Source organism: Sabethes cyaneus, chromosome 3 (assembly GCF_943734655.1).
Source record: "Sabethes cyaneus chromosome 3, idSabCyanKW18_F2, whole genome shotgun sequence".
Taxonomy (NCBI): Eukaryota; Metazoa; Arthropoda; class Insecta; order Diptera; family Culicidae; genus Sabethes; species Sabethes cyaneus.
Window position 1 is genome coordinate 143,838,160 of NC_071355.1, and position 17,026 is coordinate 143,855,185.

Below are 17,026 nucleotides of genomic sequence, written 5' to 3' on the forward strand. Positions count from 1 at the left end.
CCAACCATTACAGAGTAAATTATGCTGTATTTATTATCAAAACTAGAAACGAATTGCGACTAGATTAGGAATTAAACAGATGTGTTTGCTGTTGCTAATCGGTTGATAAGCACGTAAACCTTCGGATATGATGCATTCAATTGCACCTTATCATCAATCGTTCCAAACACCTGAGATCGCAGCTCAACTTTTAGTCTGCAGCGCATTGTACCGGGCTAATAATTGACAACACACCATGGGATTTACTTGTTCAAATAAAGCGAAACGGTGGTGGGCTTTCGGTGTTGCAGCGTTCGTTTGTATCGTTGCCATAATTTTTGGCGTGGCATGGCCTATAGCAGTTCGGGAAGAAATAGAGAAAGAACTTCTTTTGAAACCCGGCAGTCAAGTTTACGAAAATTGGATGAAATCGCCAGTCGATATATACCTTGAGTTATATCTTTGGAACTGGACTAATACAGACGATTACCAAAAGGAAGGATATAAACCACGGCTGCAACAGTTGGGACCGTATACATTTCGGGAGATACATGAACGAGAAGACCTCGTTTGGAACGATGATTTCACATTAACATTCTATCAGAAACGTATTTGGCATTACGAGCCAGACCTGTCTGCTGGTGACTTGGAAAACGATATAGTCGTGTCAATTAACCCAATATTATTGGTGAGTCGAAATTGTTTAAAAAAACGTGGTTAATATTCTTAGAATTCTGTTACAATTGACGAAGGGACGGCAAAAGAGAGTAATGAAAATTTTTAGAGTGAAGGAGAAAGAGCGGAAAGGTGAGAGAAGGGGGTTATTAGTAGCTACGCTTACCAAGTAGTGTCTTTGTGACTCCTACCTTTTGTCCAATGCTGGAAGGTGCATGAGTTGAACCAAGCTAAATCTAAGATTATCACCGAATTCGAACCCACAACACCCGCCAGGGCATGTGGCTTGCTGCTACTAATGTACCTTTGAACCATAGAGGCGCTGGACAAGAGGAGACTGCACAACCCCCCTTATTAAGCGCGCGACGACACTACTTTCTTCTAACGTCCCATCGTCAATTGTAAAAGAACTACCGTTTCTAAAAATATTAATTATATATACCTGACCTGATTTCAAGGTCAAGACAAAAACACGGTCTAAAAATGTGGTGTTGAGTAGTAGGATACAACCCAAGCGTGATCATAAAGTCATAAAAACGTTTTACGAAAGTTCAGTGATCAGTAATTCAGTAATCAAAGTTGGAGTTCTGTTTTATTAAAGGTCAAATACCATGTCGTTTCAACGTGCTAATTTCTTAAAACGAATCCTTTTTATGAATAAAATTTGTTTTGCTAACTCTGATCGTTAGTCGCTAGTTTGAAAGTTTTTATTACACGAACTATGAAACTGTTACGAGTGTGACGAATAACCTTCAAAAATGAAAGCAAAACTTTGAATTTAAAATTAACTCTGTAATATGATAGTTTGAAAGCTTGTATGAACACTTCTCAATACTTTTTTTATGCCATAAGGGCACTGGGTTGAAAGGTCTCTGCGACAGTCTAAATGATCGTCTTTTGTGGCAGGCCCTGATTGCTTTCACAGTTTGCGGGCTGCTCATACCCATTGATGGAGTTGAGCCGGTTAGTTGTAATCCTGTGCCCCAATTCGGTACTACATGGTTAATGAAGCCAATGATCGTGTTGGGGCCTCCCAGTTGGTCTAAAAAGCAAGTCGTCGTATGTTCGAATCTCTGCTTGGAGAGGCTGTTAGAGTTAATAGGATCGTAGCAACTGGCCCTGCAATTGTCCTGCACTCTAACAGCTGGCTGCGAAGTCTGTCGTATAAAAACAAAAGGTCAAGTTTCGATAACGGAATGTAGCACCTAGGCTTTGCTTTGCTTGACCGTTTTGGGATTTAGGCTCCATTCCATACCTGATATGGAGTAAGAAGGAAACTTCCGAAGAAGTTGTGTCTTGATAATGCAAGAGCCCCACAATTGCAGAGTAGATGCGCTGAACTTTCCGGTTCAGAGCTATAAAAGGGGCAGGTGTCGGATGATACCTTACGATGTTGTTTAAATGATAAAGAGCGGAGCTGTGTCCTGTTAGGAGTTCCGTGATTGTGCGTAGTGCACTACGAGTTGAATTGAGTAGTTCTTAGCTACTGCAGGATTTGGGTTTAGCTTTTCTACTGCAACCCTGTGTTTGATTCCAACTGGATACTATTTCTAGCTTTTCCCATGTCAGTAATTCGCTTTTTACGGCGGCTGTGGAGGTGCCCAGAAACGATTCAGGGCCAATAAATTGCTGAGCCGATGCTCGTCTTGCTAGGCCGTCAGCAAATTCATTGCCCATGATTCCCCAATGACTGAACACGCAAAGTAATAGCACTTTGTTTTGGCGGGAGAGCTCTCTCAATGCTGTGTTGCAGTCCCGAACTGTGTTGAGTGGCAGTAATGGGCTGTCCGTAAAGATACCGATTTTCGCATGCCTGTTTCGTTTCAAGCATATTTTTGCACAAATATTGTTCGATTTGTTCTCGGCGTGTAGAAGCTTTATTTGGTCTCACTGAGCTATCGTCATCCTAGTTGCCACCTCCCTTGGTTTGATATTTGGTATCCCATTTGGAAGCAAAAGATGTATTAGGTATATTGCTATAATTTCAAACTCTCGTATCTAAGAACATGACATGCTTTGCCCAACAGTTTTTCTACTTCCAGAGGAAATAGAAAAAAAAAATCAATATTTCTACGATTTTCTTTCTTATTTGGTCGGTGTTAAATCAGACCGGACCAAGTCGCAAAATTTAAAAAAATTAGTTAATGACGGCAAAAGATCAAGAATATTCTAAGTTACATTTAACTCTAATCAGACTACATAAATGAGGCAAACAGCCAGAGTTATGTGATGATTTCGCAGCAAACTTTGATCGCGTTTTTCTCGAAATCAGAGTTTCGTCACTTGGTTCGGTCTGACTTAACACCGACCACTTATGTGGCCATGTCCGCGGGACGGCAGAACAAACGGATGAAATCTGAGATCTCCATGGCGGACGGTTACCCGCCATGGTTTTTACCTGTCGCTAGGACTGGTTTTCGCCGTTGACTAAGCTGCATCGCCATGAGTCTGTGGGCAGGGATGGTTCGATCAGTTTGACTCAATTTTGATTCATTTGACAGTACCGTCTCAACCGAGCAATATTTGGCAAAGTGGTATATGGGACATTTATAGAACAAGTTATTATCTACAATTTTGCTGAATAAAGTTTTGCTGTATCTTTTGTAGATACGGAGCTACAATGCTAGTAACTCATTAGTGACTAAATGAACGTTCACTTAGTTGGTAAAGACTAAAGAGGTACTAGCACCGTAAATTTGTTTGTTTGTTTGTTTATTTGTTACCAATCAACAGACCCAGATGGTCCTAATGATGTGTAAGAATACTTAAAATATTTACTTTAATTCTAGAACATGGAATGTGGTAGTCGAATCCAGAAGAAACTCTATTAAAGGTTCGCTGCAGACCGATGAGAACACCGTGGGTTCCGCAATTAGTACGTTGAAGAAGCAATCTGGGGGTAAATACAAAAGATGCAGCGAAACTTTATTTAGAAAAATTGTAGATACCCAACAGACATTTTTGATTAGGAATAGCTTATTCAACTATTGTACAGCTAACTTCCGTGAAACAAGTGCTTGATAAGCTATTATACAACAAAATTGTTGCTTGGGTAATAACCAGTTCTACAAACGTCCCATACATCACTTTGTCGAATTTTGCTCGGCTGAGACGCTACTGTCAAATGAATCAAAATTGAGTCAAATACCGTTTTTGTTTTCTTAATCTGGGTTAGTTCCAACATGACCACTGAATGAACAAACATTTTCGGGCTGTCCGTGTATGGCTTACAGCGGGGTTGAAAATGTGAAAAAACCCAGAGCGAACCATACGTCTAAAAAGTTCAACCCAGAGCGAACTAAGTTCCACTTGAGTGAAAAAACAAACGTTTGGACAGTCGTTCGATTGGAACTACGGCGAACCTAGGTTGGATGTAAGCAAAAACAACAACGCTGAAAGTGATCGAACCATCCCTGTCTGTGGGTCTGCCTATTCTGTACGCTACCCAGGGAATCAAAAATCACGAACGCACAAGAGACAAAGATATTGTATTTACCTACTTCAAAATGTTGCGAGAATGTATGATGAAAGTTTGTCACTATTGCATGGAAGTTAGGACAAAAACAAGTTATCGTAGCTGTTTATCGTGGATACAGATGTTTCATGACAACTATGTTGTTGCCTGCGAAAAAAACTGCTGTATGCAATACGTATTGTACGCAACAAAAGCAATCCTAATCATGTCACACTATGTCGGCAGCGGCAGTGTTTGGTAGCAAGGTACCAAGGTAACGTTGGTCACTTTTGTACGTCAGACTTTTGGTCCAAGCAAGCTAGTCTTTTTCCTAAAGTTTTTGATGTTTGTCCCTCTTGTTCAAGATTCTGATAAAGACACATTTTATTGTATACCTGCATCACCAATAACAAGCGCTTGTGAGAGCGAGTGTGTATCAACATAGATTCTCATCGGAAGTTGTCCTGCTGCTTACTGGTGTAAAAGGACATTCATTTGTCCTAATATTTTGTTATCGTGATACATTTTGGCTGCTACGTATGTTTGTTTTCTAGGCAGAGAGCAATTGGTTTATCGCTCTTCATTTTTGTCGGTTGTTTCTGCGTATGAACAACGTTATTTTGATTCCCTGACGCTATCCTTGCGCATTCCAGTCGAGTGCTTTTCTCAGATTTCGTTCGCTCCATTCCATAAGGTATGTCCGATCCAGTTCCACTTAAGTTCTCGTATTTCTATTGCAATCGGCTCGTTGGATATCCAGCTGTCAGGCCACATCAGGCACGAATGATATCGCAATTTTCCGATGTTTCTGCCAAAATGCACAGGGTTTCGCAAACGTATAGCAGTACGGAGTTAACGTTTGAGTCGAAACTACGGGTTTTGTTATGTAGATTAATCTAGTTTGAGTACCATATGTTTCGCAGACCTGCAAAGGGTGCCTTTGCCTTCCTGATCCATGTGACTATAGCAGTCTTGGTACCACGATCAGGCTTGGTCTGGCTACCAAGATATTGAAAGACGTTCACCTGCTGTGTACCCACTTAGTAATTTCATAATAAAAAAATGCTCCGATTTTGTTCAAACTTTATGTACTTGTTCTTTTTGCCTTTGTTATACTATAAGAAAATTTTAGAAATTGGTCGAAAAACACGAAGTTGATCCGAGGCCGGAGGGCCGAGTCACATATACCAATGACAAAGTAGTATAACTGCGATTTCTGCTTCCGTCCTAATTGGTATCACGTGGCAGAAGCGATAAGCTGTTAAATGTTTTTTTTATTTATGAAATTCAATTGTATTTAGCGCGGTCGGTTGAAAACCAGGGGTCACTTTCGATAATTCGTCAGAGCACAAAATAATTTTTCGACACTTTTTTCAGACAGTTGGTTACGCCACGAGGGATCATCCATTGCAATCGTCGTTGGATGATTTGATAAATGCAAACCCAGAAATGATAAATTCTCCCTTTTACGAGGTACCCGTTAAGGATATTTTATTTGACGGCTATGATGATGTTTTTCTCAAAGCATTGCTGAATCTTGCCGAACTGTTTCCGCACATCATTGAAGGAATCGAACTACCACCGTTTGATAAATTTGGCTGGTTCTACGGGCGTAATAATAGTAAAACCTACGATGGAAAATTCACGATTGGAACAGGTTTGGACAGATGGGAAACTATGGGAATGATGCACCGATGGAATGGAGCTAGACAAACGAAATTCTACCGAGGTGAATGTGGCTTAGTTCATGGATCCACAGGAGAACTTTGGCCACCTTTTCAGGATATGAGATCAAATGTTACCGTTTTTTCGCCAGATATATGCAGTGCAATGTCACTTGAGTTCGACGGTGAAGTCAATATACACAATATAGATGGGTACAAGTGGAAAGGTAATGAAAGGCCTTTTGATAATGGCCATAGATATAGCGAGACCAAGTGTCAATGCACTGCGCCAGAGGAGAGTTGTCCCGTGTTGGCACCAGGCGTCTTAGATGTATCACAATGCCGATTTGGTGCTCCAGCAACAGTGTCTTATCCGCATTTTTACCTAGCCGATGAAAAGTACTTAGATGCGGTCGATGGAATGGAACCCGATAAATCCCGTCATGAATTTACACTTGCACTGGAACCGCACACTGGAATAGCGCTCGGAGTCAAAGCTCAGCTACAAGTTAATCTGGATGTTAAACACTACGGCTTAACGTAAGATAAAATATAATTAACATAAAAATTATTTATTTATTTTATATTTACTTTTTGTTCTTATGCAGCTGGCTTAAAGATTTACCCGAAGTGATGTTGCCCATTCTATGGTTTTGCCAAAGAGCTGATATTTCGGCGGAACTTGCTAGTGATATAAAGGTATTATATAATTTATTATTATTATATATTAAACTCGTTTTATCTCGTTTGGCACTAAATAAAAATGAAACTACGTCCAACTAAGTAACAATGCAATAATGGCATCTAAAGAAAGTATTTAAAAAATGGCTTCCTACAACAAAGTTTAAGAACAGGATAACAGGAATTCATTTAAATTAAAGGCCAAAAAATCCGATATTTATCCAACATTCCAATAAACTGTGTAAAATCGGTTATGTTGTTTTTAAAAACACTGCTCGTTTCGAAAGTAAGTATCTAAAATTCTAAGAAATGCTAGGCGGGTCAATTAGGCTAACTTTCAACGTAATTGAGTTGGTGCGGCGAAACTCGACAATAGTGTGAAACAAACATTAAACTTGAATGAATAAATTAATATTGCATTTGCAGCATTTTCTATTGTTTACTTCTACTTTTTAGTTACTTCTCATTCTACCGGATATTGGAATATACATTGCTATTGGCCTTGGCATCGTTGGACTGATCAGTTTTGCGTTGGCGTTGTATTGCTCGTTGAAGGTTTGGAAGACATCGGAACCAGAAACAATACAAGATAATGTCCAAACTGTTCAATATAAATAATAATAAATTACAAAAAACTGCTATATATTTTTAGTGTACCAGACCGAAACGATGACATTTTTATATATATACTGTATATTAAAACTTTCAAAACGTGCAAAGCAAAAATATATCAATCAAGGGTCGATTGTATATAATACTAGCTGACCCGACAAACTTTGTATTGCCACAAATTAACCTGTGTTGTACATAAATCATGAATCTCGGATGATCTTTGTCACTATCTCGAGTTTTGCAAGCCCCCCAGTGGGCGGCGCTTCCGACGGCGGGTCACCGGCAACACTCGCGACCGGCTCGTCCTGAATGATCTAGTGTTACTATAGATAGTTTTTGTGGTCTTGTTATTGATTAATGTTTTATGGAAGAGTCTCGAATTTCTCGAGTTGGATTAGTTTTTGAGTTTCGCAAAAATTTCTGTTTTATTTGTATGAGAGTCCATATCCCCCTACCACAGGGGTGAGAGGTCTCTAACTATCATAAAATAAATTCAAGACTCAAAAATCTCCTACATGCTAAATTTGGCTCCATTTGCTTGATTAGTACTCAAATTATAAGGAAATTTGTATTTCATTTGTATTGGAGCCCCCCTCCTAATGTGGGAAGAGGTCCTAATTCATCACAGAAAAAATTCTTGCCTCCAAAAACACCTACACGCCAAATTTGGTTCCATTTGCTGGATTAGTTCTCGAGTTATGAGGAAATTTGTATTTCGTTTGTATAGGACCCCTCCTCCTAAAGTGGGGAGGGGTCCCAATGCATCATTGAAAAAAAAATTGTCTCCAAAAACACACATATGCCAAATTTGGTTCAATTCGCTTGATTAGTTCTCGAGTTATGAGGAAATTTGTATTTCATTTGTACAGGAGCCCCTCCTCTTAAAGTGGGGAGGGGTCCTAATTCACCATAGAAAATTTTCTTGCTCTCGAAAACCTTCACATGCCAAATTTGGTTCCATTTGCTTGATTAGTTCTCGAGTTATGAGGAAATTTGTATTTCATTTGTATAGGAGCCCCCCCTCCTAAAGTGGGGAGAGATTCTTATTCATCATAGAAAAAATTCTTGCCTCCAAAAACACCTACATGCCAAATTTGGTTCCATTTGCTGGATTAGTTCTCGAGTTATGAGGAAATTTGTATGGAAGCCCCCCCTCTTAAAGGGGAGAGGAGTTACAATTCCCCTTATAAAGAGGGAGGGGTCTCAATTTACCATAGAATAAATTCTTGTCACCGAAAACACCTACATGCCAAATTTGGTTCTATTTGCTTGATTAGTTCTCGAGTTATGAGGAAATTTGTATGGAAGCCCCCCCTCTTAAAGGGGAGAGGAGTTATAATTCCTCTTATAAAGAGGGGAGGGGTCTCAATTCACCATAGAATAAATTCTTGTCACCAAAAAAAACACCCACATGCCAAATGTTGTTCTATTTGCTTGATTAGTTCTCGAGTTATGAGGAAATTTGTATTTCATTTGTACAGGAGCCCCCCCTCTTAGAGTGGGGAGGGGTCCTAATTCATCGTAGAAAATTTTCCTGCCCTCGAAAACCTTCACATGCCAAATTTGGTTCCATTTGCTTGATTAGTTCTCGAGTTATGAGGAAATTTGTATGGAAGCCCCCCCTCTTAAAGGGGAGAGGAGTTACAATTTCCCTTATAAAGAGGGAGGGGTCTCAATTTACCATAGAATAAATTCTTGTCACCGAAAACACCCACATGCCAAATTTGGTTCTATTTGCTTGATTAGTTCTCGAGTTATGAGGAAATTTGTATTTCATTTGTATAGGAGCCCCCCCTCCTAAAGTGGGGAGAGGTTCTTATTCATCATAGAAAAAATTCTTGCCTCCAAAAACACCTACATGCCAAATTTGGTTCCATTTGCTGGATTAGCTCTCGAGTTATAAGGAAATTTGTATTTCGTTTGTATAGGATCCTCCCCCCCACTTAAAGTGGGGATGGGTCCCAATTCATCATAGAAAAAAAATTTGTCTCCAAAAACACACACATGCCAAATTTGGTTCCATTTGCTTGATTAGTTCTCGAGTTATGAGGAAATTGGTATTTCATTTGTACAGGAGCCCCCCCTCTTAAAGTGAGGAGGGGTCCTAATTCAACATAGAAAATTTTCTTGCCCTCGAAAACTTTCACATGCCAAATTTGGTTCCATTTGCTTGATTAGTTCTCGAGTTATGAGGAAATTTGTATGGAAACCCCCCCTCTTAAAGGGGAGAGGAGTTATAATTCCCCTTATAAAGAGGGGAGGGGTCTCAATTTACCATAGAATAAATTCTTGTCACCGAAAACACCCACATGCCAAATTTTGTTCTATTTGCTTGATTAGTTGTCGAGTTATGCAGAAATTTGTGTTTCATTTGTATGGGAGCCTCCCCTCTTAGAGGGGGGAGGGGTTTCTAACCATCACTAAAACCTTTCCTGGCCCCAAAAAACCTCTACATGCATACTTTCATGCCGATTGGTTCAGTAGTTTTCGATTCTATAAGGAACATACAGACAGACAGACAGACAGACAGAAATCCTTCTTTATAGGTATAGATAAAAATAAAAAGGAGGTGTTCCCATTAACCGTGGGGAGGACCAACCGGTGCCAATTTTGAGTTTTTGTTTTTTGATCTAATACGAATAGTCTGACAAAATTTGCTTGAAATCCGTAAAGGTCGATTACATGGTTCTCGGATACCTCGCATAGAATTACACTGAGATTTTAACATTAACTTTTGAGATTTTAACATTAACTTGAATTAACAATAACTTGAGAACGGCAAGGCCTAGAAAAAAAGGTCATAAGACATATTTTGTTCAAAATTATACGTAGAATTTGATTTTGTTTGAGTTTTATTAAAAGAAAGTAAAATTTGGATATTTTCGAAAAATTTGTCAAATTTTATAGATTTTTTTTTAAATTTGAAAGAGTGTACGTATCGATAACACTTCTCCAGATTTTCGAGCATAATTTAGGCTATATATTAAATATTGACTTCATTTCTATATACGCCCTTTTGGACACTTACGCTTGACGAAAATAATTAAGTTTCATAGAAAATGGATCCTTACGTGGTATCTAACACATCTGCAAAATTTCATTTCAATTAAAAATAGTCGAAACAAAAATGGCTCTTTTTCCAGTGTTTCAAGCAAGAATAGCTCTGAAACATTTCAATCGTAATTTTCTTCTCTTACTGTTACCCGCAATCGGAAATGTTTGTGGCACTTTGGCTTTTAAATTATTGATTTACTACATATATTCATTCTGGAGGAAAATACAATAATTGCTTGAAGTTTAAAAATGGCTAACTGAATTATAGATACATATTCTGATACTAAGTAATAAAAAAATGATCTAGTAGAAAAGCCAGGTGGATTAATTCGGGTTTTTTAACTTTATCCCGTATACCACTCTAGATAATGTTACGAAGATTGCGAAAATAATTACACGTTTTAAATTTTGGCCCCCTAGGGGTACCCATTTTTAGAAACTCGGTATAATTATAAATTATTTTCGAGCGTCGCGAAATTGGTCCTACGTCACGCGGAAAAAAGCTAGAAAAAGGGTTTTAGAAACTAATATTTATTTTAGATTTCAAACAAACAACACTCATGTAAAACACAATTTATTTATTTATTTATTTATTTATTTATATACAGTCAACAGGTTAAAAACAACCCCAATGACTCCACTTAAATTTACTTACAAATAATACAAACATCTTTTAACATCACACCGATAACGCTCTTACAAAATTACTTTTAATAACACGTCTACACAAATTAAAATCGAAGCACTCGAAACAATTCTCAAATACACGACACATATTTTTTATTGGCTCATGCATCCCATAGTTTGTCCTGGATCTCCCTATATCGAGGAACATATGGGAACGAAGAGCACGTCTGCGGATGTTCACGTCCAAGAGGCCTAGAAGTTCAGGGCAGTCAATGTAGGACGTTAGTAAGTCGCTGATGAAGCAAGCCTTGGCGACATCTCTCCTAACGCTGAGTGAGTCAAGGTGGATTAACTTGCAGCGATCAGCATAACGAGGTAGGTTATTCCGGTCGTTCCATGGCAGGTGTCGTAGTGCATAGCGTACAAATTTGCGTTGGACGGCCTCGACTTTGATGATCCCATTTTGATAGAACGGTGCCCAAACGACCGACGAATATTCGAGAGTTGAACGCACTAAAGCACAGTATAAGGCTTTGAGGCAGTAAGCGTCCTGGAAATACTTGCCGAATCGAAAGATGAATCCCAACTGCGACGAGGCCTTGGAGACAACATATGACACTTGATCTTTGAATGTCAGTGAGGAATCAAGAAGTACACCAAGATCTTTCACAGTGTTCTCACGTTTTAAAGATGTACCATCGAGAATGTAGTCGTGAAGCATTGGTGATCGTTTGCGGCCGAAAGAAGTAACACAGCATTTAGAAGCGTTCAAAACCATCCGATTTGTTTTACACCATGCTGCAAATGCTACGGGTTGTTGTTGAAGAGAGAGGGCATCGCTTGGTTTGTTGATGACGTAATAAAGTTTCAGGTCATCAGCGTAAGATTTTTTATAACAATCCAGGATCCAGTTTGCGTCATTCATGTATAACAGGAAAAGAAACGGGCCAAGATGGCTGCCTTGTGGAACTCCGGACTTAACTGAAAACGAAGGCGAAACAAAATCTTCTATCTTAACGGACATATTCCGTCCAGTCAGGTACGAACGCAACCAGGAGTGTAGGCTACCAGAAATTCCCAATCTCTCGAATTTAGCCAATGCAATATCATGATCCATTTTGTCAAATGCAGCCGACAAATCAGTATAGATGGCGTCTACTTGCGAGCCTTTCTCTATATGGCGAATGACAAAAGAAGTGAATGCCACAAGGCTGGTGGTAGTCGATCGCTTTGGGATGAAACCATGTTGATCTGGCGAGATATATGGCGAGCATTTCTGCGTTAAAAATTCAAGAACAATTAGTTCAAAAAGCTTCGAAGAGGCACACAAAGCGGCAATTCCTCGGTAGTTGGATACGGATCGCTTGCATCCCTTCTTGTGAACCGGAAAAACGTAAGAATTTTTCCAGCAGCTAGGAAAAACACCAGTGGCCAATGAGCAGTCAAATATTGATGCAAGTGGAGATGCAATAGCATTGATGCAGTTCTTTAGCGTAACGGCTGGAATTCCATCGGGGCCGGCATTCGAAGAACATTTCAAACGTTTTGCTGCTGCTATAACGATATCACTTGTGATCGAGTAATGGGGGCCAACGCCAGGTAAGGATGGCACATTCTCAGCTGCTTCTGTGATAACAAGCGGGCTGGCTGGAGTATCAAGGAAAACACTGCTGAACTGTTCACGAAAGAGCGATGCTATTTGATCTATTGTCGACGCCTCTATGTCTCCGTGATACATGGATGTAGGAAGACCAGACTCTTTTCGTTGATCGTTAACATAACGCCAGAATCCTTTTGGTTTAGATTTGAGTGACCGTTGCAAGCGATTTAGGTGAATATGAAAAAGACGCTTATTTAATCTTTTGTACTTCCTATTGGCTTCAAGGTACAGGGCTTTCGATGTTGCAGTTTTCAATAAGCTGAATTTTTTCAATGCCTTCTTTTTCAACTTTTTTAGACGTTTTAGGCAACGAGTTGACCAGGCAGGGTAAGCAGGCCGTTTTCTTATTCGCTTTGGAACAAACTGATCAATTGCATATAGTAAAACATTGCAAACAGTGGAAGCAGCCAGGTTGACGTCACGATCACGGATTAATTCATTCCAAGGAACAGATGTGAGAAAGGCATTCATACCGGTGTAGTCAGCTTTACTAAAATTATAAAATATACTATTGGGACTAGCACTAATGATTGGACTTCGAGCTTCATAATGCATAGATAATAGCAAAGGCGGGTGGTGTCTACAATCTTTGACCAACGGACATGGTGCATGTGTCAAGCTAATATTAGTCACTTCCTTGCTTACAAAACAGAGATCTAACAAACGGCCATTTTCGTTGAATATCCTGTTCAGCTGTCCCAAACAAGCTGTACTAAATGCGTCTAACAAACAGCTGGATGTAACACTGTTACTAGAGCGAGTCGCATTCGGATAGAGAAATCCGTTAGTGTTGAGCTGCCAAGTAATGCTGCGAAGATTGAAGTCGCCTATAATGATGATGTTATCCTTGGCATGCAGCTGAGATACGATCCAGTCGAGCGATTTGATAAGCTTTTCGATGACATCAACATTGTTAACACGATCTGGAGGAAGATAGATAACACCGATGAAAGTGTTCGCTCCGAACAGCGCAGCTTTAATCCAGAGTTGTTCGATTGCTGAATAATCGGGCGGAAAGACTTGACGCGAGTTGATTCGCAAGCGGATGGCTAGTGAAACACCACCTCCTGAGCACTTATCACTATTGGTCAAAGATCGGTCCTGTCTGTACAAGACATAAGAGTCGTCAAACAGTTGACTAGAGACGGTATTTTCGTTGAGCCAGGTCTCTGTGAAGGCGTAAATATCATAACAAGCATCTGAGCATGCGAGTTTGTATTCCGTTAAAGAACTAAATTCTAAATAGAATTAACGAAAGGGCAAATGCCGCAAATGTAAACAAAACGGGTAAGAGTGCTTGATTGTGTTGTGGGTGGCTAACCATAGAAAATTTACTTAGTTAGTTCAAATTTTCATGGAAGAGTATTTAAGTGACTCACGAGTATTGTATTAATAGAGTGATTTATCTATTTTGGACTGGATTTGGAGCTTCCATTTGAGTTGCCGTAAATGTCCAAGATAGAGCACGCGTAACGCTTGTCCAAAACAGATAAATCACCCTATGTATCAATAACTATAGGCATTCGAATGAACTTTTGAATCATCCATTGTCTAGACATTAATAACCTGATAAGAGATTATGTAAGGATGTCATAATATTAGATTGACATACATTGGTTTCCGTTATCAACATAGCTTACGATCTAGATTTTATGACAAAATCGGTATATCCAATAAAGTTATGTTGTTTCAGTGTATCTATGCGTTACTTCAGGTAAGATGTATTAAAATATATGCAGCATTAAGCCTATAGTCTTTCCTCATATATTTGGTGCGTAACCAATACATCTGGTACTGGCTCCCGAAAAATTTTCTTTTTTGAATTTAACACCACCTTTTAGTTTTTGCTTTTTTTGTTCATTGTTGCTTAAAGCAAAGCAAATTTTAATGATACCTGCAAGCAACCTACGGATAGACTAATAATCTTTCCTACTATTATACTATTATTTCCTCCACAAAATACTAAACATTTTCGACTGTTCAGGGATAAGCACAATCAGGCTGTATCTAATGACTAGTTATCTTTATTCAGTTTTACAATAGTATCGTTGAAATGAACATTCTATCAAAACTAAGTGCCACTTAATATTATTGTTCACTACAAGTGACGCTAGGTATGTAACAATCTCAAGGATTTCCTATTTGTTTATTCATTTAGTACTTAACATCAACTGAGATAACCTATCACATAACGATTTATCAAATCATTTGTGGCTACTGATTTTAGCCGATAAGATCGAGATATAGTTATTGTTTCGGCTGGCTTTCGTCTGCGTAGCGTGGCTTCGGTTTCAAGCATGGTCAGTCAAAAGAAGTCTACCAGAGTATTTACAAATCCAGTGTGTAGCGGTCGCACATTGTACTTATTATCGTGATTTGAAGTGAAAGATATTCCAGGATACATGAAAGGTACATACACTGCATAATCCCATTTCTTATTATTTATTTTCATTACCAAATTGAGTTCTATTACTGAATTCCTAGACTCTATAGTTTGTTGCTTCATTTCACTATAATTTGCACACTAAAATACTTCTTGAGCTTAACTACTTCCTCGGATCATTAAATATTCTTAATTAGATCATTCAAGCAATAGGTAATTAATGTGTTTACCAAATATTTCACGTTTCGATTTACTTTGTGATTTCTTGCATGAATGTGTAATAGCCATTTGGACTCCCCTATCAAATTATAGATCATTCGAGCTTCTGAGCGAAATAATTTCAAATTTAACAAACAGATACCCGAATGGATTGAAATATTGATTCGGTATAACGGAAGGCACTTAAATATTTTTCAACTGCAACTCTTGGGGTAAAATTAGGATTAGCTTAATCAATAGACAAATATAGTCGCTTGGTGAGTTTATGTATACGATGTTTTCAATTCCAAATTTTCATAAATATTCAATTTCAAATTCAAAAAAGAAAACGTTAAACGTGTTTAACGTGCTTTTTATTGTTTATTTGGCGCTAGATCGGATATGTTTTAATCAGCGGGCAACATAAACTGATACAGATTTTGGCACATTTTATTTATTTGAAAGGTAGTGGGATGACCTTTCAAATAAATAAAATGTGCCAAAATCTGTATTGAGATCTTTTTATGATAGTTGCTACTTGGCTGAGAGCGAAATGATTTTTTTTATATCAAAAATGGAGCAAAATCGTTTGCCTTATAAACACAGCTGTCGACAAGGAAGGACTACCGGGTGGTAAGCACTACAAACATGATATAGAACATTGTGTTGGGATTTTTTTTAAATTTGGAAAAATAAGGGAAAGTTGCCGGAGTCGATCAACCAGCTACGGTCACATCACACGACGTTTTTTACGACAGTGGTATTGTGCATTTACTTGATCGATGGATTCCGAGGGGAGTTCAGGTACTGTTTCAAACGTTCCAAAAGTAAAAAAATGACTAAATTGGCAACACAGTTCGTAATGTTTTATCGCCATAACTGGCAACACAGGCTCATTGCGTTTCTGTCGCAACCTTAATCGTGACTTCGCGTTAATCATACAAAAGCATTAAACAAATTGTTTTCGGATACGAACGTTATTGCTCTGTTATTGCTTGTTTGGATAATGAAGGATAAACTACGCTTTATTCACTATGAAATTTCGGCAAACCGGCGTTGAAAATACAAATTCATTTCATGCTGAATTTCATTCCGTTTCTTCTGATAGAACGGTAATTCCTAGGTTTATTTACTTTGCTCGATTGGTTCCAATAATGAAACAGCGATGATGACACAATTTGACATTTTATCTGTCAAAAGCTAAAACCGACCCTTTTTACGACCGTTCAGAAACACGACTGTTTCAACCGTCGTGTCCAGTAAGGGAATGCGCGCACAATACCATTTTTTGAGGTTAATTGACCTTCCAGGTTTCGCTGATGACTTTGACTTCATAGCACAAAGCTTTTAACAAACGATATTACTAATCACTGGTGTTCGTGTTCGCGAATGCTTTCGACGTTATCACTATTATTCCGACTATAAAGACTAATAATCTGGTCCGATTTGGCTCTGTTCAGGTTCAGGAACCGGAACAGAGCCAAATCGGACCGGAATAAAGTCAGAATAACAAAGTTCGTGCCGATTTTTAACCGGACCGGAACCCGGACTTCAATTTTCGTTCCGATGGCGAACACTAATAACAACACGAGTAAGGAGTCAACGACGCATTAGGACTGGAAATCGAGCCTTATAACCCATGCAAGACGTTTCGATCAAGGAGCATACGCAGCCGCGCGGAGCTGACAATGTACAAAACGCTCAAGAAATTGGTGACGAGTGATCCAAGGCCAGGATCGAATGGAGCGGAGACGACTTGTCGATATATCACGAGCCATCTTGGCTTTAAGCGACAATAACTCTTCGGATGACATTGTGATAGAGGCGAGTGGGCGCCATACGAATTTGACACTGTAAAAACTCGACTGTGAGACGTGTACAGTGTTTGCTGAGCCCTAGCGTCTTTCAAGGGAAGAAGCGGCAGGCTATTTACCGTGAATTCCAGGCGAAAGACCATACCTGTACTTTTATCACTAAAGGAATAGCTATTGACGCGAACAAGAATAAAATACTTTGAAAAATAGGTCGGTAGTCCGCCT

General features: G+C 39.0%; 1 protein-coding gene across 1 annotated transcript; it reads left to right on the forward strand.

Moving 5' to 3' along the window:
• The first annotated feature begins 235 nt into the window (after positions 1–235).
• On the forward strand, positions 236–7,071 carry LOC128740223 (protein croquemort-like). Its single transcript, XM_053835757.1, has 4 exons — positions 236–667; positions 5,486–6,312; positions 6,381–6,471; positions 6,910–7,071. Exons 1-4 carry the CDS (start codon positions 236–238, stop codon positions 7,069–7,071), a joined length of 1,512 nt encoding a protein of 503 aa, XP_053691732.1.
• The last annotated feature ends 9,955 nt before the right edge of the window (positions 7,072–17,026 follow it).